This window comes from Bubalus kerabau, chromosome 3 (assembly GCF_029407905.1).
Source record: "Bubalus kerabau isolate K-KA32 ecotype Philippines breed swamp buffalo chromosome 3, PCC_UOA_SB_1v2, whole genome shotgun sequence".
In the NCBI taxonomy this organism is placed as follows: Eukaryota; Metazoa; Chordata; class Mammalia; order Artiodactyla; family Bovidae; genus Bubalus; species Bubalus kerabau.
Genome location: NC_073626.1, coordinates 17,067,611 through 17,088,674, shown reverse-complemented (window position 1 = coordinate 17,088,674; position 21,064 = coordinate 17,067,611). Strand labels below are relative to the sequence as shown.

The following is a 21,064-nucleotide window of genomic DNA, read 5'->3' as shown; positions in this document are numbered from 1 at the left end:
GGCAGAGGAAGCCTGTCCTAGTTCTTTAACTGTAGACATAGACCACCACTACCACTGAGGAAGAGTGTGGTTTTTCTGTAATAAACGTTAACACACATAAATTTAGAGGTTAAATTTTAACACAAGTCAAAATTGAGATAGTAAGAGAATAGGATAGGTAGGGTAGCCTATATATAGGCTTCCCAGGTGGTACTGGTGGTAAAGAACCCACCTGTCAATGCAGGAGAGGTAAGAGACACCGGTTTGATCCCTGAGTAGGGAAGACCCCCTGGAGGAGGGCATAGCAACCCATTCCAGTATTCTTGCCTGGCAAATCCTCCTGAACAGAGGAGCCTGGTTTCTACAGTCCATAGGGTCTCAAAGAGTTGAATACACCTGAAACAACTTAGCACGCCCGCATAGGGTGTGTACAGATACTGAAATTTTCTATTGCACAGTGCACTGGTCACTTGAAGGCCACCATCGCTGTGATCTTTCCCTATTGCTCTTATGCAGGCACCAGCATTGATAAGAGAGAATAAGGTAAGAGAGAAGCAGTGAAAACTCCACCCCCAGGGTGTGCCTAGTCAGTAGCACCCTATTTCTATGGTTACCAGGTTTTCCTCCTTAGGCATTCCCCAGCACAGATTTCCTCCATTCTGTCCTGTTGGGCCATCTCCCATCAGCAGCAGTCCTCATCCTGGGATTTCTCTCCAATCCTCATGGCTCCAGCATCCAGCCACCGTGGTCATCAGTGGCTTTGCGACCTTGTTCGAGGTATATAAGCCTATGGCATAGATTATCTGTGTGGTTCCACTCCATCTGGACTGTCACAGATCAGCTACTTCACTCTCCAAAAGCCTTAAATGCCTCCCTTCTGCCCAACCAATTGCCCCGAATGCTGGGATCTCTCCCCTGCTTCAGCTCCCTGACCCCCTGGTGCAAATTGATTCTGCTTGCTTTCCCTCCTCCTTCTATCCTTCATCCTATTGAGTTTTGCATGAATCTATGATTTCGTTTCCAGTGGTCAGGAACTCCTGATATATCCCTAGAGGTACTAAAATGTGCATTAATTTCTTTTTTTCACACCATCCTTGTAGAGAAGGGGGACAAGAAGAAGCAAATGTAGAAAAATATGGAAACCTATTGAAAATGTGTTCATTTCTTATTTCCCCAGTATCTGTCGACTCCCCCATCCTGCAACACAAATTAATGCAGCTGACGTTTTCCTAGACTTTTCTCTAGGTACAGAGAGTGGGGGACAGTCTCTAGGTGCAGCATACAGGGCTTCTCATTGTGGTGGCTTTTCTTGTTACAGAGTACGGGCTCTAGGTACACAGGCTTCAGTAGTTGTGTTATGGGGCTCAGTACTTACAGTTCCTAGGCTCTAAAGCACAGGCTCAATAGTTGTGGTGCATGGAACTAGTTGCTCTGTGACATGGGAGATCCTCCCAGATCAAGAATTGAACTCATGCCTTCTACATTGGCAGGCTGATTCTTTACCACTGAGCTTCCAGGAAAACCCTGTACATGAATTCTAGATGCATCCATGGAGAGAGATGTACTCCATGTCCACTTACTCCTCCACCATCTTGTTGACCCCAATGTATGTATGTCTTAGAAAATATTTTCCTTTTCTATTGAGTTCAGTAACAAACTCATCACCTCACAGGTTTACTGTTTATTTTTTTTTTTTGTAAAGAACATATAAGCTCCATTGTCTTAGGCAATTTCAATTATACAGCACAATCTTATCCCTTATAGTCACCACGCTCTACATTAGAGCTTCAGACCTCATTAAATTAGAATGTGTAACCTTTTAGAAATCTCTCCTTATTTTCTGCACCCTCCAGCTCTTGGCAATCACTTTCCTGTTCTGTTTCTGAGTTCCAATTCTTTTTAGATTCCAGATAATTGAGATCATATGGTATTTCTCTTTCTCTGACTTATTTCACTTAGCATCAGGCTCTCCAGTTTTATCCATTTGCCACAAACGGTATAATTTCTCCCTTTTTTAAATGGCTAAATAATATTCATGCACACACACATATATACCATATCATTTTATTTTAATCTGTTCACCTGTTGACAGTATTGAGATTGTTCCTCTATCTTGGCTACTGTGAATAATGCTTCAGTGAACATGGGAGTACAAATATCTCTTTAAGATAATGATTTCACTTCCTTTGAATATATATCCAGAAGTAGGATTGTGGTTTCATTTTAGTCATTAAGTTGTGTCCAACTCTTGTGACATCATGGACTGTAGCCTGCCAGGCTTCTCTGTCCATGGGATTCTCCAGGCAAGAATACTGGAGTGGGTTGCCACTTTCTTCTCCAGGGGACCTTACCAACCCAGGAATCGAACCTGGGTCTTTGAGGTAAGCTTTGAGCTTTGAAGTAAGCCAGAAGTAGGATTAATGGATCATATAACATTACTCTTTTAAATTTCTTGAGGAATCTGCACAGTTGCTTTCCATGGGAGTTGCACCAATTCACACTCCCAGCAACAGTGCACAAGACCTACTGCTCTCCATACCCTCATCAACACATGTTATTAATATTTCTTACCTTTTTGCTAATGGCCACTCTAACAAGTATGGGGTAATATCGCTTGTGCTTTTGATTTGCATTTTCCTGGTAATTATTGATGTTGAGCACCTAGTCATATACCTCTTGGCCATCTGTATGTCTTATTTGGGGGGAAAATGTCTATTCCATAAAGCTGTAGCATATATTTTGTTTACTGTATTCCAATATGCAAAACTCAGTTGCCTATCCATACACCAATAGCAAACTATCTGAAAGAGAAATAAAGAAAACTATAAATATATAAATTAATTTAAAAAATGACATTTGCATCAAAACATATACACAGGTCAACAAGCCAGAACAGAGAATCCAGAAAGAAGCACACACCCATGTATTGTCAATTAATGTATGACAAAGGAACCAAGAATATCCAATGGGAAACGATGGTCTCAATAAATGGTAATGGGAAAACAGGATAGTTGTATGCAAAAAAATTAAACTGTACCAAAAATTGATTTAAAAGTTTAACATAAGACCTTAAACCATGAAACTCCTAGAAGAAAACATTGAGAGAATCTCCTTGACATATGTCTTTGAAATATTTTTTTTTGTTTCACACAAAAACCAAAGGCAGCAACTGAAAAAATAAACAAGTGGGACCACATCAAACTCAGAGGCTTCTGCACAGAAAAGGAACCCATCAACAAATCAAATGGCAACCTATAGAATGAAAGGAAATATTTGCAAATCACATATTTGATAAGGTCTTAATATCCAAAAATATATGAGATTCATACAACCAAAGAGCAAAAAACATAAATAAACCCAATTTTTTAATTTTATTTTATTTTTAAACTTTACATAACCGTATTAGTTTTGCCAAATATCAAAATGAATCCACCACATGTAAACCCAAATTTTTAAAAAATCAAAGGAAGAATAAGGGTTTTGTTAAATCTGGAGATTAGACTGTAGATGAGAGACACAGCAAGCTTTTCCTACCAGAACAACAAAAGCCTATGTCTTCCTTGCATTGCTTCCTTTCATGTCCACTCATCTTTTTGGCGATTATAGGTCTCAGTTCACATCCTTCATCAAAAGCAATCACCCCACAGGAAGCTCTAATATGTGCTAGGAATAGCTCTAATATGTGCTAGCTTTTGTGCTACTGTACAAAAACTAACATTTACACAGTTACTAATTAGAAGCACAAGCTGGAATCAGGATTGCCGGGAGAAATATCAATAACCTCAGATATGCAGATGACACCACCCTTATGGCAAAACTGAAGAGGAACTAAAAAGCCTCTTGATGAAAGTGAAAGAGGAGAGGGAAAAAGTTGGCTTAAAGCTCAACATTCAGAAAACGAAGATCATGGCATCTGGTCCCATCACTTCATGGGAAATGGATGGGGAAACAGTGGAAACAGTGTCAGACTTTATTTTTGGGGGCTCCAAAATCACTGCAGATGGTGATTGCAGCCATGAAATTAAGAGATGCTTACTCCTTGGAAGGAAAGTTATGACCAACCTAGATAGCATATTCAAAAGCAGAGACATTACTTTGCCAACAAAGGTCCATCTAGTCAAGGCTATGGTTTCTCCTGTGGTCAAGTATGCATGTGAGAGTTGGACTGTGAAGAAAGCTGAGCGCCAAAGAATCGATGCTTTTGAACTGTGGTGTTAGTTAAGACTCTTGAGAGTCCCTTGGACTGCAAGGAGATCCAACCAGTCCATTCTAAAGGAGATCAGTCCTGGGTGTTCTTTGAAGGACTGATGCTAAAGCTGAAACTCCAGTACTTTGGCCACCTCATGTGAAGAGTTGACTCATTGGAAAAGACTTTGAGGCTGGGAGGGATTGGGGGCAGGAGGAGAAGGGGACGACAGAGGATGAGATGGCTGGATGGCATCACCAACTCAATGGACATCAGTTTGGGTGAACTCCAGGAGTTGGTGATGGACAGGGAGGCCTGGCGTGCTGCAATTTGTGGTGTCACAAAAAGTCAGACATGACTGAGTGACTGAACTGAACTGAACTGAATGAGACAAATAAAGAGCAAGGTAATTAATTGTCAGTGTTTACCACTCCATTGTTCTCTATATTCTGTCTCAAAATTGAACCAGTTAGTAATGAAACATGAGTTAGGGTGTCTCAATAATATTTGGATAGAATATCTTTTAAAAATGGGAGCATTTATGGATATTAATTTGGGGGGATTTATTATTACTATTTTGATTGTATTCCTTTTAATTATATGCTACATCAAGTTAAGAATTTACTATAAATATTAATACCAATGCAAAGACACATAGTACTGAAGTTACAGCAGCTATAAAAGGACAAAGACAAAATATGAGGCAGGAAGTGAAATTATAGAAAGTCAGCAATGGTATCAAAATAAGAGGCAGTATTGCATAGAGAGAAAGCTAACTTCTCAAAGTTGCTTGAGGCACCAAGAACAGCCTGATGTAAAAATCCAGATTAATTTGAATACCAGAAACTGGACCAAAAGGAAAATGAAGTTCAGAAAAATATGGTGTTGCTAAAAGCCAAAATTTAGATAGCAAGAGGATAGGGTAGGACATCTGTAGATACTGAAATTCAGGAATATATGAAAGCAAATACATTAACAAGAATCAGGAAAAACAAAGAAGAAAAGGGTCTGAAAAATAAACCATCAAGAGGTTGGGTAGCCTGATCAAAAGAACAAGAGAATTGATAGGAAAACCAAAATACAAACACTTGTGTAAACAGGAGAACCAGATGATGCTCAGGAGAGAAAGCCTGGGACTTAGTGGACCAGAGAACAGAAGATTCCAGCATCAAGAACACAAACTCTGGAGCAGGGCTCATATCTATGAATTTCTGGGAAGAGCCCCAGTTTCAATGCTTGGGCACAATAGCACCTAAGATTGTTATAGGCAGAGAGTATAGCTTACTGGGAAACAGTGGATGACTATTTTGGGAGGCTCCAATATCACTACAGATAGTGACTGCAGCCATGAAATTAAAAGACGTTTACTCCTTGGAAGGAAAGTTATGACCCAACCTAGACAGCATATTAAAAAGCAGAGACATTACTTTGTCAAAAAGGTCCGCCTAGTCAAGGTTATGGTTTTTCCAGTGATCATGTATGGATGTGAGAGTTGGACTATCAAGAAACCTGAGCACCAAAGAATTGATGCTTTTGAACTGTGATGTCCGAGAAGATTCTTGAGAGTCCCTTGGACTGCAAGGAGATCCAACCAGTCCATCCTAAAGGAGATCCGTCCTGGGTGTTCATTGGAAGGACTGATGTTGAAGCTGAAACTCCAATACTTGGGCCACCCGATGCTGATTCACTTGAAAAGACCCTGATGCTGGGAGAGATTGAAGGCAGGAGAAAGGGACGACAGAGGATGAGACTCTGTCATCACCGACTCAATGGACATGAGTTTGGGTGCACCCCTGGGAGTTGGTGATGGACAGGGAGGCCTGGCATGCTGCAGTTCATGGGGTCACAAAGAGTCAGACATGACTGAGCAACTGAACTGAACTGAACACTGAGAAAAGGACAAAAGTGTTTATCAGTTTATTTTGCTCATTAAACTACAAAGTTAATGCATAGTTATCCATTGATAATTGATTCCTTCAGTTTACAGTGTGGATAACACACTGAGATCCTCTTCAGCCATATATTGGATATTTAGATCTGTTATATGATCACCAAAGTATACTTTAATAGAAAAAAATCCATATAGTTAGCTGTCTTCCAATAAATGATCAATTACATTCGGATTTATGATATTCTGCTATCCTTCAGTTCAATCTCTCAGTTGTGTCCAACTCTTTGCAACCGCATAAACTGCAGCATGCCAGGCTTCCCTGTCCATCACCAACTCCTGAAGTTTGCTCAAACTCATCTCCACTGATTCAGTGAGACCATCCAACCATCTCATCCTCTGTTGTCCCCTTCTCTACCTGCCTTCAATCTTGTCCAGCATCAGGGTCTTTTCCAATGAGTCAGTTCTTTGCATCAGGTGGCCACAGTATTGGAGCTTCAGCTTCAGCAACAGTCCTTCCAATGAATATTCAGGACTGATTTCCTTTAGGATTGACGGGTTTGATCTCCTTGCAGTCTGAGAGACTCTCAAAAGTCTTCTCCAACACCACAGTTCAAAAGCATCAATTCTTCAGTGCTCAGCTTTCTTTATGGTCCATTTCTCACATCCATACATGACTATTGGAACAACCACAGCTATACTTACTGCCTCCTATATAGTTTAATTTTTAAAAAGCACAAAGTTCCATGTAGGAATTAAGTGCATATTTCTCTTTATGCATAACACATGCATATACACACAGAAATATATATACACAAATATGCCTATGTTATATGAACTATTATTCTCCTTGCTTGTCCCAATAAGCTTAGATGTTCAGAGATACAGTCCCACAATTCTCAACTTAATTCTGCTTTTTGAGAGTCACTTCTTTTACTTTCATCACTTAATTTTAAATAACAATTTTATTCTTAGATACCATGGCAATATACAACTAAGAGAGGAAAAAACCTTAAAAATTCTAATGTTCTTCTTTTTCAGTCCCTAAGTCATGTCCAACTCTCTGTAACCCCATGGACTGCAGTATGCCAGGCTTCCCTGTCCTTCACTATCTCCTGGAGTTTGCTCAAACTCTTGTCCATTATGTTGGTAATGCCATCCAACCATCTCATTCTTTGTTGCCCCAATCTCTTCCTGCCCTCAATCTTCCCTAGCATCAGGATCTTTTCCAATAAGTTGGCTCATTGGATCAAATTCTGCTCAGGGCAACAGGGAGAGATGAGGCTTCCCTGGACAGGATGGCTTTTGCTAACCTCAGACTAACACATTATCTCAGAGTGGCTCATGTTTTTATTTATGCAGGGTTCTGCCTGCTCCTGCTGCTGGTGGTGTCAAATCTACTCTTGTGCCAGGGTGTGGAGGATTATGCACCATACTGTAAAAACCAACCTGGCAACTGCCGGATTCCCCTTCAAAGCCTGTTTGAGAGAGCAACATTGGTGGCTAACAACAACTATAGGCTCGCCAGGGAAATCTTCAATGAATTTGTAAGTACTGTACTTCTTGCTTATTTCCATAAGAAATCTTGGTGAAAGTGAGTGGGGTATATTATCCTTTAAACAAAAAGGCTGCATCAGCCAGACTTCAAATAACACACTTCCTAAGATGTGTAAATCGAAGAAAGGATCAATTTCATGAAATCTCAAAGATTCTTAAAGAGTGAAATATCTGCTTCAATTTTCTTTCAGTCATTTTAATTTTAAAATTTTCAAATAAATCTAAAGCACCTGTGTTCGTCATCTTGAAGGTGTGTGTTAGTCACTCAGTCATGTCCTACTCTTTGCGACCCCATGGATTGTGGCATTCCAGGCAAGAATACTGGAGTGGCTTATCATGCTCTTCTCCAGGGGATCTTCCCAACCCAGGGATTGAACCCATGTCTCCTGCATTGCAGGCAGACTCTTTACCATCTGAGCCACCAGGGAATTTTGGAGTCCCATTAAATAATACCACTGACTCAGTGGATTAAACAACAGAAACCTATTTCCTCACAGTTCTGGGGACTAGAAGTCCTAGATCAGGGTGCCAGCAAGGTCCGGTTCTGGTAAGAACTCTCTCTTCCCAGGTTGGCTTCTTCCTGTGTCCTCACAGGTTGAGGGAGTGGAGAAGAGAGACAGAGGCAGAGACACAGAGACAGAAGAGAAATCTCTCTGGTGTTTCTCCTCATAAAGACACTAATCCTACTTGATCAGTGTCCCACCCTATGAGCTCATTTAAACTTAATTAATCTTCATAAAGGCCCTTTTCCAACCACAGTACATACTGAATCCATGTCAGGAAAACAAAATGATGATAGTTTTTTAAATGCTACTAAACATTGTTTTGTCTTCCCTGATAGCTCAGATGGTAAAGAATCCACCTGCAATGTGGGAGACCCTGGTTCGATTCTTGGGTAGGGAATATCCCCTGGAGAAGTGATAGGCTACCCACTCCAGTGTTCTTTGGCTTTCCTTGTGGCTCAACTGGTAAAGAATTTGCCTGCAATGCAGGAGACCTGGGTTTGATCCCTGGGTTGGGAAGATCCCCTGGAGAATGGAAAGGCTACCCACTCCAGTATTCTGGACTGGATTATTCCATGGACAACTCCATGGGGTTGCAAAGAGTTGGGCACAACTGAGCGACTTTCACTTCAAACATTGTTCTAAGATTGGCAATGAATAGGTTTAGAAGTACAATGGAAGGATTGGTTTAGAATTGGAATCAATTTTTCTCTTTCTGATGAAAGTACTTTGGAAGTTGTCTTTTAGATTGCTCAAGTAGCCCACTGTAGAGCAGACACTGATAAAAAATTGTGCTCATGTTGCTATTTGTGGTAATTTTAGCATTTGCTGTCCTACTATTAACTGGAAAGGATGAAATTAAACCTGGGAAGAGCAAAGAAGGGAAGAGTTTCAAGTTTAGAAAAATTAGGTGAAAAACAATTGTTTATAGTGATAATGGGAAAAAATAGGAAAAAGAATGATGTTTAATTGTTATGTAACCCTCATTAAAAAAATTATACATCTATCAGCTGTGTTAATATTCTGGTAATGAATTCATTTATTGAATGCCAAAATAACCCTAAGGAATTGAATGTCCTTGATCACTCCCAGAATACACAGTTTGGCGAGGGCAAAAACTTCACTTCCAAGGTCATCAACAGCTGCCACACCAAATCCATCACTACCCGTGATAACAAAGAAGCAGCTGCAAATACAGAGGTGAGGATTTTATCTGGGTTTTTCACTTGAGCAACTGAGACAGTGCACTCGTGTTACTAGGCTTTAGATTATTAGAGTAATGGTAACTGCACATGCAGAGAAATGTGGAGGAATACTAAGCAATCAAAGAGAAAATTACATTATGCAGTTGATAACATATGAATAGAATCAAGTGATGACTAAAGATCTATAGTAACAACAACAACAAAAAAAAAAACAGATCTATAAGTTCCCATGCAGATAACCTTAGTTTAACCAATGCATTAGGCCCAGGATTGCAGCTATTATACTGTATGAAAGCATGGGTTGGACGAAAATTCTATTTGTAAAATATATAAGGTTGGCAGAATTCATGGAAATATAAGAAACTCAACCACAGTTTTGATTATTCCCTGTAACCAGTGATGCCTACACAGGAGTCACTCCTACACTGCACCATTTGAGACATTGCTTCTGACTTTCAAGGCTCTCCTGATTCTTCTGCTTCTCTGAAACCTACTTCATTATCATTCTCAATGACTCTTCTGTCACTTTTATTCTTAATTATGAGTCTCCTCCCCAAATGTCCTATAAAATATCATGTTTTGCTTCTCATGGTTGCAATAATTGTCTCTGTTCTGATGAAAACACAGTCTACAAATCAAGCCTCAATCATTTATCCCAGCCTCAACTGTTTTTCATTATAATTGCTCCTTTCTGATTCCCATATTAACCACAATCCTATCATTATTTAAAATATTTTCACATGCATCTCCTCTTAAATACAATCTGTTCTCTTACTAAAACTTTGTTAATAATATCAACATTCTTTCCATCAGCTTGGTATCTTAATAATGGAAATGATAAAATGAAGGAAGAAGGTCAAGGAGAAGGAGGATGTTTTTAATGAATTTAAAATAAATTTAAAATTTACTGAGGGTTATTACACTGCCATACAATTTATAAAGTGCTCTGTGTTCATTACTATGCTTAATCCTCACAAACAATCCTGTAGCACAGTAACTGTTATTACACTTCCTGAGATGAAGAAACCAAGGCTCAGAAAAGTTAAGGGATTCGCACCCATCACACAGGTAATAAGCAGTGAGTCTAGCTTTCATCCAACTCAGAGCTCTCACTCTTCATCTTTAAGCTACAAAACCCCCTTGAAAACTATGCTGCTCTCTGTATTTCATTACAGCTCCTTAGTCTCCCATTATATTTCTATTGCAATGTCTATTCACTTCTTCTCTGTCATTTCCTGTACCACTAAAGTATTTCATGCCCATCAAGAAATCAAGACTTTTAATTAGAGATATTCAGCCCCTGGGAGTTTCATGCCCAATCCTGGTAGTAGTGGACTGAGTGGAGGGGACCTTCCATTGTGAATCCCACTGATGCTGTTACTAAAGACAACACTGTGCCATTTTCTGCCCCTACACATGTCAATAGAAATACTGCTCTGATAGCAAATAGGACTGGTGTTGGTATGGACTGAGGAAAATGTGTTTAAGAATTTCATGTCTTCTTCATTATCTCTTTGTTCAAATATCATAAAACTACCAATCAGAAAATGAATACATTAAAGAATGATTTGATTCATTAATACAAATGAATCATCAGGTGAAAATGATGTGGGAATGGGTAGGATCCATGTTTCCTGGGTCAGGTACTCTAGGCCCATATTGAGTTCCAACAAAATATTTAGATTTCTCTCCCTGGACAAGCGAAGCATTCAAATATAAAAAAATTCACTGAGCAGATGGTCTAATTTCAGAGGGGAAAAGAAAATATTTCATGTTCTAAATTAGAACTCATCAAAAGGATGATTTAAGTGACAGTTTTTTTTTAAAGAATTTCAACAAAGTATAAACTAATAATATACATTTTATAATTTTATATCCTTAACATCTTTAAATTTTTTTGCATACACAGAGGAATAATAAACGGTTTTTTTATATGCTCAGCCTCCCTGAGCAAAAATCACATGTTACCAAGCCCACTGAATTTTGTTTATTTTAATGAGATTGTTTCCTGTGATTGTTTAGGACGAAGTCCTGTTTAGGTTGGTTATCAGTTTGCTCCACTCGTGGGATGAACCTCTGCATCAGGCAGTCACAGAGCTGCTGCGCTCGGAAGGAGCCTCACCTGATATCTTGGCAAGAGCTAAAGAGATTGGGGACAAGGCCAAAGTACTTCTAAAAGGTGTGGAAGAGATACAAAAAAGGGTGAGCCATCTCCTGAAGCCTTCTTTGATTTCCTTATGAAGGAAAGAAGATGACCTCTGAATTGAGGAATGAGTTTTGAAACATCTCACTTTGTAAGGAAAAGATTCAGGCCTTCTATATTCTAATTGCTGTTATATAAAGCGAGAACCTAATCATTCATAATGCTAGATTCTATTGTAAGTGAATTAGAATTCAACTACAATTTTTGACAGGTGCAGCGTTCCCTGCATTGCACACAATTCCACCAAAAGCTAGCCTCTTGCTGGGCACATGTGGTTGAAATACTTTCATGGGTAATAGAACTGGAGCATAGAATTTATAAGAGTAATGTTTTCTTAAAAGCAGCCCAGGTGATCTGCTACTGAATGTCTGCTCATATTCTTTCTTTGTCCTCTTCAAAGTAAAGGATGAGAGTGGAAAGGAAGGGAAGAGAAAGTCAAAACCAAACTCATACTTGAGTTCTGCTTCTTGATTTTAGGTTGCTAATAGATTTTCCATACACTGGCTCCAAATTCATGTCTAGGGAGTTTCGTAAGTCTTCCCCAATCTTAATTTGATAATAAGAAGGAAGAAAGAAGAGCAAATACTAATAAAACTCATAAAATTCATTATCTTTTGGGTGCTTAGGTTCATCCTAGAGAGAAGAAGAACAAGATCTATCCAGTGTGGTCAGAAAAGTCCTCCCTGACAGCGGACGATGAGGATGTGCGCCAAACTGCCTTATATAGAATGTTCCACTGCCTACACAGGGATTCAAGTAAAATTAGCACCTACATCAATTTGCTTAAGTGCCGATTCACCCCATGCTAAGCCCACAATTAACCCAACCAATCCTGAGATGGTTAGTGATGATCCATCCCGTCAAAAGCTTCTTTGAGCTTTATAGCTATTTAATGCATGTTTGGGTGTAATGGGTCTCATCTGAAACAAAATAAACACAGATTCTGTAGAGATGTCAAAATCTAAGAAGGAAATTTGTCAATGTCTTTATCGTCACTTAATAGAAAATCAAAATAAAATCCATCCCTACTTCTGAGAGAAAGAATTTTCCTATTAAAATTGGTCACAAATAGCAGGAACTGACATGACAAAGACCATTAAAGAGCTTACTAGAGAATCACACAAAATTATTCTGGGTCAAGTTATAAGAATCAAAGAATTAGATAATTACTCATTGTGCTGGTCATGCTACCAAGAAGACTGAATTCTGAGAATTCTTTATGAAAGCAAGCCACAAACTGTCAGCTGATTCTTATATTGTCACAGTGTTACAACAGACAATATAAGTGCTTTTCACATGGCAACCTAAATAGCATGAGGTTTACTGAACTGCCTAAAAATTGTTAGAATGCTGTCTTAATCCTTCTGGGCTGCTGTAACAAAATATCATAGAATTATAAACAGTAGAAATGGATTTTCGCAGTGTGATCAGATAAGGCCCTCTTTCCGTCTCACACTTCTTACTATATCCTCACATCAGGGAAAGGGCTAGAGAAACTCCATGTGTCTATTATATATAAAAGCAGTCATCTCATCCAGGAGGTTCCATCCTTCATCACCTCCATAGCTTCATCACCTCCCAAAGGCTCCACCTATGAAATACCATCACCATGGGAGTCAGGATTTCAACATATGAAGTTTCTGGGCGACACAAAGGTTGAAACCATAGCAGACACAAAGGTGAACTGGCTCTATCCTCCTCCAGTGGCTATCTTCACCCACACTCCACTGCAACCTCATTTCCTGCATCATCTTGCAAAAATTCCATACGTTCTATCACTCTGGGTTTAACAAGTCTAGCTTAGTTAAGTGTCAATTGTCCCCCACCTAGGGAGTCTGGACGATTGTCCAACTGATCACATAGAAACCAAGTAGCTAAGAAAGCTGGATTCATAAACACATTTATCTGAGAAGTGAGATACCATTCTGTCTTACTTTTAAAATAACTATCCTTGTCATTAATTATTTGGCCTTACACACATGCCCTAGTAGGTCCCCAAATTATAAAATCATCCAAACAGACTGAGTCTCTACTGAGACTGAAGCAATGTGACTTGATTAGGGTTGCTCTGCTTATTCAGTTGCCTCCAAACAACCTGGTATGAGGGCCAATCTCTTGACTGGCTCTCCTAAGATTCAGTGATGTTGCTGGGCTGGTTTACAGCATCTTAGGGCTTTAGCAGTAATTCCTAGTAAACAGAAAATGGGAAATAAAAAGGTAGAAGGGAAAGGGGGGATGAATAAGAGAGAAAGAAGAGAAAGAAGGAAGAAAAAGCAGCAAAAGGAAAGTGAGTCAAGGACTTGGGTAGTGAAGGATGAAATGCTGTTAGAACACTTTATTTTTAAGGAAGCAAATATATATGCATTTTTTTTAATGTCCTAAAAGCAAATATCTCATATTCCTTTTTATTTCCATTTTATCTTATTACCTCTTTTTTCTGAAATTGTCCTTTATATTCAATTCAGTTCAGCCACTCAGTCGTGTCCAACTCTTTGCAACGCCATGAATCGCAACACACCAGGCCTCCCTGTCCATCACCAACTCCCGGAGTTCACTCAGACTCACGTCCATTGAGTCAGTGATGCCATCCAGCCATCTCATCCTCTGTCGTCCCCTTCTCCTCCTGCCCCTAATCCCTCCCAGCATCAGAGTCTTTTCCAATGAGTCAACACTTCGCATGAGGTGGCCAAAGTACTGGAGTTTCAGCTTTAGCATCATTCCTTCCAAAGAAATCCCAGGGCTGATCTCCTTCAGATGGACTGGTTGGATCTCCTTGCAGTCCAGGGGACTCTCAAGAGTCTTCTCCAACACCACAGTTCAAAAGCATCAATTCTTCAGGGCTCAGCCTTCTTCACAATCCAACTCTCACATCCATACATGACCACAGGAAAAACCATAGCCTGGACTAGACGAGCCTTTGTTGGCAAAGTAATGTCTCTGCTTTTGAATATGCTATCTAGGTTGGTCATAACTTTCCTTCAAGGAGTAAGTGTCTTTTAATTTCATGGCTGCATTCACCATCTACAGTGATTTTGGAGCCCCCAAAAATAAAGTCTGACACTGTTTCCACTGTTTCCCCATCTATTTCCCATGAAGTGATGGGACTGGATGCCATGATCTTTTTCTGAATGTTGAGCTTTAAGCCAACTTTTTCACTCTCCACTTTCACTTTCATCAAGAGGCTTTTTAGTTCCTCTTCAGTTTTGCCATAAGGGTGGTGTCATCTGCATATCTGAGGTTATTGATATTTCTCCTAGCAATCTTGATTCCAGCTTGTGTTTCTTCCAGTCCAGCGTTTCTCATGATGTACTCTGCATAGAAGTTAAATAAGCAGGCTGACAATATACAGCCTTGACATACTCCTTTTCCTATTTGGAACCAGTCTGTTGTTCCATGTCCAGTTCTAACTGTTGCTTCCTGGCCTGCATACAAATTTCTCAAGAGGCAGGTCAGGTGGTCTGGTATTCCCATCTCTTGAAGAATTTTCCACAGTTTATTGTGATCCACACAGTCAAAGGCTTTGGCATAGTCAGTAAAGCAGAAATAGATGTTTTTCTGGAACTCTCTTGCTTTTTCCTTGATCCAGTGGATGTTGGCAATTTGATCTCAGTTTCCTCTGCCTTTTCTAAAACAGCTTGAACACCTGGAAGTTCACGGTTCACATATTGCTGAAGCCTGACTTGGAGAATTTTGAGCATTACTTTACTAGCGTGTGAGATGAGTGCAATTGTGCGGTAGTTTGAGCATTCTTTGGCATTGCCTTTCTTTGGGATTGGAATGAAAACTGACCTTTTCCAGTCCTGTGGCCACTGCTGAGTTTTCCAAATGTGCTGGCATATTGAGTGCAGCACTTTCACAGCATCATCTTTCAGGATTTGAAATAGCTCAACTGGAATCCCATCACCTCCACTAGCTTTGTTCGTAGTGATGCTTTCTAAGGCCCACTTGACTTCACATTCCAGGATGTCTGGCTCTAGGTCAGTGATCACACCATTGTGATTATCTTGGTTGTGAACATCCTTTTTGTACAGTTCTGTGTATTCTTGCCTCCTCTTCTTAATATCTTCTGCTTCTGTTAGGTCCATACCATCTCTGTCCTTTATCGAGCCCATCTTTGCATGAAATGTTCCCTTGGTATCTCTAGTTTTCTTGAAGAGATCTCTAGTCTTTCCCATTCTGTTGTTTTCCTCTATTTCTGTGCATTGATCACCGAGGAAGGCTTTCTTATCTCTTCTTGCTATTCTTTGGAACTCTGCATTCAGAGCTTATATCTTTCCTTTTCTCCTTTGCTTTTCACTTTTCTTTTCACAGCTATTTGTAAGGCCTCCCCAGACAGTCATTTTGCTTTTTTGCATTTCTTTTCCATGGGAATGATCTTGATCCCTGTCTCCTGTACAATGTCACAAACCTCCATCCATAGTTCATCAGGCACTCTATCAGATCTAGTCCCTTAAATCTATTTCTCACTTCCACTGTATAATCATAAGGGATTTGATTTAGGTCATACCTGAATGGTCTAGTGGTTTTCCCTACTTTCTTCAATTTCAGTCTGAATTTGGCAATAAGGAGTTCATGATCTGAGCCACAGTCAGCTCTCTGTCTTCTTTTTGCTGACTGTATAGAGCTTCTCCCTCTTTGGCTGCAAAGAATATAATCAATCTGATTTCAGTGTTGACCATCTGGTGATGTCCATGTGTAGAGTCTTCTCTTGCATTGTTGGAAGAGGGTGTTCGCTATGACCAGTGCGTTCTCTTGGCGAAAATCTATTAGCCTTTGCCCTGCTTCATTCCATATTCCAAGGCCAAATTTGCTGTTACTCCAGTCCCCTATAGTGAAAAGGACATCTTTTTGGGGTGTTAGTTCTAAAAGGTCTTGTAGGTCTTCATAGAATCATTCAACTTCAGCTTCTTCAGCGTTACTGGTTGGGGCATAGACTTGGATTACTGTGATATTGAATGGTTTGCCTTGGAAACAAACAGAGATCATTCTGTTTCATAAATAGTTTTTGGCAAACTCCCCCAAATTAAGTAACATTTTATGCAGCCCATTTTGATACTTTTCTGTTTCCTGAAGAACTAATCTCCATAGTATTTTCCACTTTTCAACACACTGTCAGTGCCCTAGACTATATAATGTAAAAATATTATATATGCAATGCTATTCTAATATATTCGGAGAAGGCAATGGCACCCCACTCCAGTACTCCTGCCTGGAAAATCCCATGGATGGAGGAGCCTGGTAGGCTGCAGTCCATGGAGTCTCTAGGAGTTGGACACGACTGAGCGACTTCGCTTTCACTTTTCACTTTCATGCATTGGAAAAGGAAATGGCAACCCACTCCAGTGTTCTTGCCTGGAGAATCCCAAGGAAGGGGGAGCCTGGTAGCTGCCATCTATGGGGTCGCACAGAGTCAGCCACTACTGAGGCGACTTAACAACAACAACAGCAGCAGCCGGTCTTTGTCTTTTGGATGGGGCACTCAACCCATTTACATTGAAGGTAATTATTGATAAGTATGACCCCATTGTCATTTACTTTTTTGTTTTGGGTTTGAGTTTATAAACCTTTTCTCTGTTTCCTGTCTAGAGAAGATTTTTAGCATTTGTTGAAGAGATGGTTTGGTGTTGCTGAATTCTCTCAGCTTTTGCTTATCTGTAAAGCTTTTGATTTCTCCTCCATATTTAAATAAGATCCTTGCTGGGTATAGTAATCTGGGTTGTAGCTTTTCCTCTTTCATCACTTTAAGTATGTAATGCCATTCCCTTCTGGCCTGAAGAGTTTCTATTGAAAGATCAGCTGTTATCTTTATGGGAATTCCTTTGTGTGTTATTTGTTGCTTTTCCCTTGCTGCTTTTAATATTTATTTGTGTTTGATCTTCATCAGTTTGACTACTATGTATCTTGGGGTGTTTCACCTTGGGTTTAATCTGTTTGGGACTCTCTGGGTTTCTTGGATTTGGATGGCTATTTTCTTCCCCATTTGGGGGAAGTTTTCAACTATTATCTCCTCAAGTATTTTCTCATACCCTTTCTTTTTGTCTATTTCTTATGGGACTCCTATGATTCAAATGTTGGGACATTTAACATTGTCCCAGATGTCTCTGAGGTTGTCCTCATTTCTTTAAATTCTTTTTTCTTTTTTCCTCTCTTCTTCATTTATTTCCACCATTCTGTGTGCTACCTCACTTATCCTATCTTCTGCCTCTATTTCCCTCCAGAGTGCTTTTGATCTCAGTTATTGCATTATTCATTATTGATTGACTCTTTTTTATTTCTTCTAGGTCCTTGTTAAACATTTCTTGCATATTCTCTATCGTTTTCTCTACTCTATTTTCTATAACTCCAGTTTGTTTTCAGGATTTTGGATCATCTTTACTCTCATTATTCTGAACTCTTTTTCAGGTACACTTCCTATCTCCTCCTCTTTTGTTTGGTTTGGTGGGCCTTTATCATGTTCCTTTACCTGCTAAATATTTCTGCCTTTTCATTTTGTTTAGATTGCTGTGTTTGGGGTGGCCTTTCTGTAGGTTGGAAGTTTGTAGTTCCTCTTGATTGTGGAGGTTGCTCCCTGTGGGTGGGGTTGGACTAGTGGCTTATCAAGGTTTCCTGGTAGGGAAGTTTGCATATGTGTTCTGGTGGGTGGAGCTGGATCTTTTCTCTCTGGAGTGAAGTGAATTGTCCAGTAGTGAGTTTTGGGGTGTCTATGGGTGTGGCGTGACTTTGGGCAGCCTGTATTTTAATGCTTAGGGTTGTGTTCCTGCATTGCTGGAGAATTAACATGGTGTGTCTTGCTCTGGAACTTGCTGGCTTTTGGGTGGAGCTTGGCTTTAGTGTAGGTTTGAAGACTTTTGGATGAGCTCTTTTCAAATAATGTTCCCTGGAATCAGGAGTTTTCTGGCGTTGGAGTTTTGGATTTAAACTTCCTGCTTCTGGCTTTCAGTCTTATTCTTACAGTAGCCTCAAGACTTCTCCATCCATACAGATGACAAACCATCTAAGTTAATGGTGAAAAGATTCTCCACAGTGAGGGACACTCAGAGAGGCTCACAGAGTTATGCAGAGAAGAGAAGAGGGAGGAGGGAGATAGAGGTGACCAGGAGGAGAAGAGGGGGAGTCAAAAGGGGAGAGAGCCATCTAGCCAGTATCAATTCCCTATGTGCTCTCCACAGTCTGGAATACCCAGAGAGGTTCATGGAGTTACACAGAGATGAGAAGAGGGAGGAAGGAGATAGAGGTGACCAGGAGGAGACGAGGGGCAGTCAAAAGGGGAGAGACCAATCTATCCAGTAATCAGTTCCCTAAGTGTTCTCCACAGCTCGGAACACTAAGTTAAGTGTTCTACAGAGTTAAGTAGAGAGGAAAAGGGGGAGGGAGGAGATAGAGGTGGCCTGGGGGAGAAAAGGGAGAGTCAAAAGGGGAGAGAGCAATCAAGCCAGTAATCACACCCCTAAGTGAAAATGGATACTGAAGATTAGATTCTTAAAGGTACAAGATGATATTACCAAAAAGTAAAGATTAATAATCTAGAGTAGAAGTTAGACTCTCAAAAATACAATATTAAAAGTACAAAACAAAATTAATCACAAAAATGAAAAAAACATGTATATATGAAATTTGTTTTAAAAATAGGGTCTTTTCTTGCAAGGTAATAGTAGGTTATAAAAATGAAAATTAAAGGAGTAATAAAAAGCTTAAAATTTTTAAAAATTTTTTAAAACTATAATAGTAAAAACATATCCAGGAATTTCTCTGGAGCTGTTGTGGGCAGTGTGGGGTCAGTTCAGTTTCAGATAGTTCCTTGTTCCAGCTTATACTTATGCTCAAGTTTTAAGGCCCCTTCCAATGCTTAGTCAATGTTAACTACAGGGTTTTAATCTGTTGCACCTGTCACTTCCAGAGTGGTTCCCTCTTGTTTGTTTACTTTGGCTTCCTCTGTTAGCAAGTTTTTTTAGTGTCTATTTCCACTCTGACACAACTTATATATGTCTATATAGTTAGTCATGAGTGATGTAAAAAGTGGAGTTAGTAAATATCCATTATCTCATCTGCCAGAAATTTGACATTCATTTTAAATTGCACAATATTATCATACATTATTAGTGAAATGAAATGAAACATGTGAAATGAAAGAGTTATATTTAAAGGCTCAACCACTTTGTAGGTGATGGGTATTTGTAACAGTGTTTTATTATGTTTCCTGATGTGAGCGAAATATAAACTGAGTAATACTCCACGTCCTGGCTATTAAAAACAGTGCTGCGATGAACATTGGGGTACACGTGTCTCTTTCAATTCTGGATTCCTCAGTGTGTATGCCCAGTAGGGGGATGGCTGGGTCATCAGTTCAGTTCCGTCACTCAGTCGTATCCAACTCTTTGCAACCCCATGAATCGCAGCACGCCAGGCCTCCCTGTCCATCACCAAATCCTGGAGTTAACTCAGACTCATCTCTATCGAGTCAGTGATGCTATACAGCATCTCATCCTCTGTTGTCCCCTTCTCCTCCTGCCCCCAATCCCTCCCAGCATCAGAGTCTTTTCCCATGAGTCAACATTCGCATGAGGTGGCCGAAGTACTGGAGTTTCAGCTTTAGCATCATTCCTTCCAAAGAAATCCCAGGGCTGATCTCCTTCAGAATGGACTGGTTGGATCTCCTTGCAGTCCAAGGGACTCTCAAGAGTCTTCTCCAACACCACAGTTCAAAAGCATCAATTCTTTGGCACTCAGCTTTCTTCACAGTCCAACTCTCATATTCATACATGACCACTGGAAAAAAAATAGCCTTGACTAGACAGACTTTTGTTGGCAAAGTAATGTCTCTGCTTTTCAATATGCTATCTAGGTTGGGCCGGCCAGGAGAAATATCAATAACCTCACATATGCAGATGACACCACCCTTATGGCAGAAAGTGAAGAGGTCTCAAAAGCCTCTTGACGAAAGTGAAAGTGGAGAGTGAAAAAGTTGGCTTAAAGCTCAACATTCAGAAAACGAAGATCATGGCATCTGGTCCCACCACTTCACCAGAAATAGATGGGGAAACAGTGGAAACAGTGTCAGACTTTATTTTTCTGGGCTCCAAAATCACTACAGATGGTGACTGCAGCCATGAAATTAAAAGATGCTTACTCCTTGGGAGGAAAGTCATGACCAACCTAGATAGCATATTCAAAAGCAGAAACATTACTTTGCCAACAAAGGTTTGTCTAGTCAAGGCTATGGTTTTTCCTGTGGTCATGTATGGATGTGAGAGTTGGACTGTGAAGAAGGCTGAATGCCAAAGAATTGATGCTTTTGAACTGTGGTGTTGGAGAAGACTCTTGAGAGTCCCTTGGACTGCAAGGAGATCCAACCAGTCCATTCTGAAGAAGATCAGCCCTGGGTGTTCTTTGGAAGGAATGATGCTAAAGCTTAAACTCCAGTACTTTGGCCACCTCATGCGAAGAGTTGACTCGTTGGAAAAGACTCTGATGCTGGGAGGGATTGGGGGCAGGAGGAGAAGGGGACAACAGAGGATGAGATGGCTGGATGGCATCACTGACTCT

At 40.0% G+C, this 21,064-nt stretch overlaps 1 protein-coding gene across 1 annotated transcript; it reads left to right on the top strand.

Annotated features, from left to right (window-relative positions):
• The first annotated feature begins 585 nt into the window (after positions 1 to 585).
• Positions 586 to 12,482, top strand: LOC129647435 (chorionic somatomammotropin hormone 1-like). The gene is given in 6 exon segments (XM_055574527.1): positions 586 to 655; positions 658 to 756; positions 7,416 to 7,600; positions 9,206 to 9,313; positions 11,341 to 11,520; positions 12,148 to 12,482. Coding segments are annotated over 6 exon segments (825 nt in total). The 3' UTR covers positions 12,331 to 12,482.
• Positions 12,483 to 21,064: the final 8,582 nt, after the last annotated feature.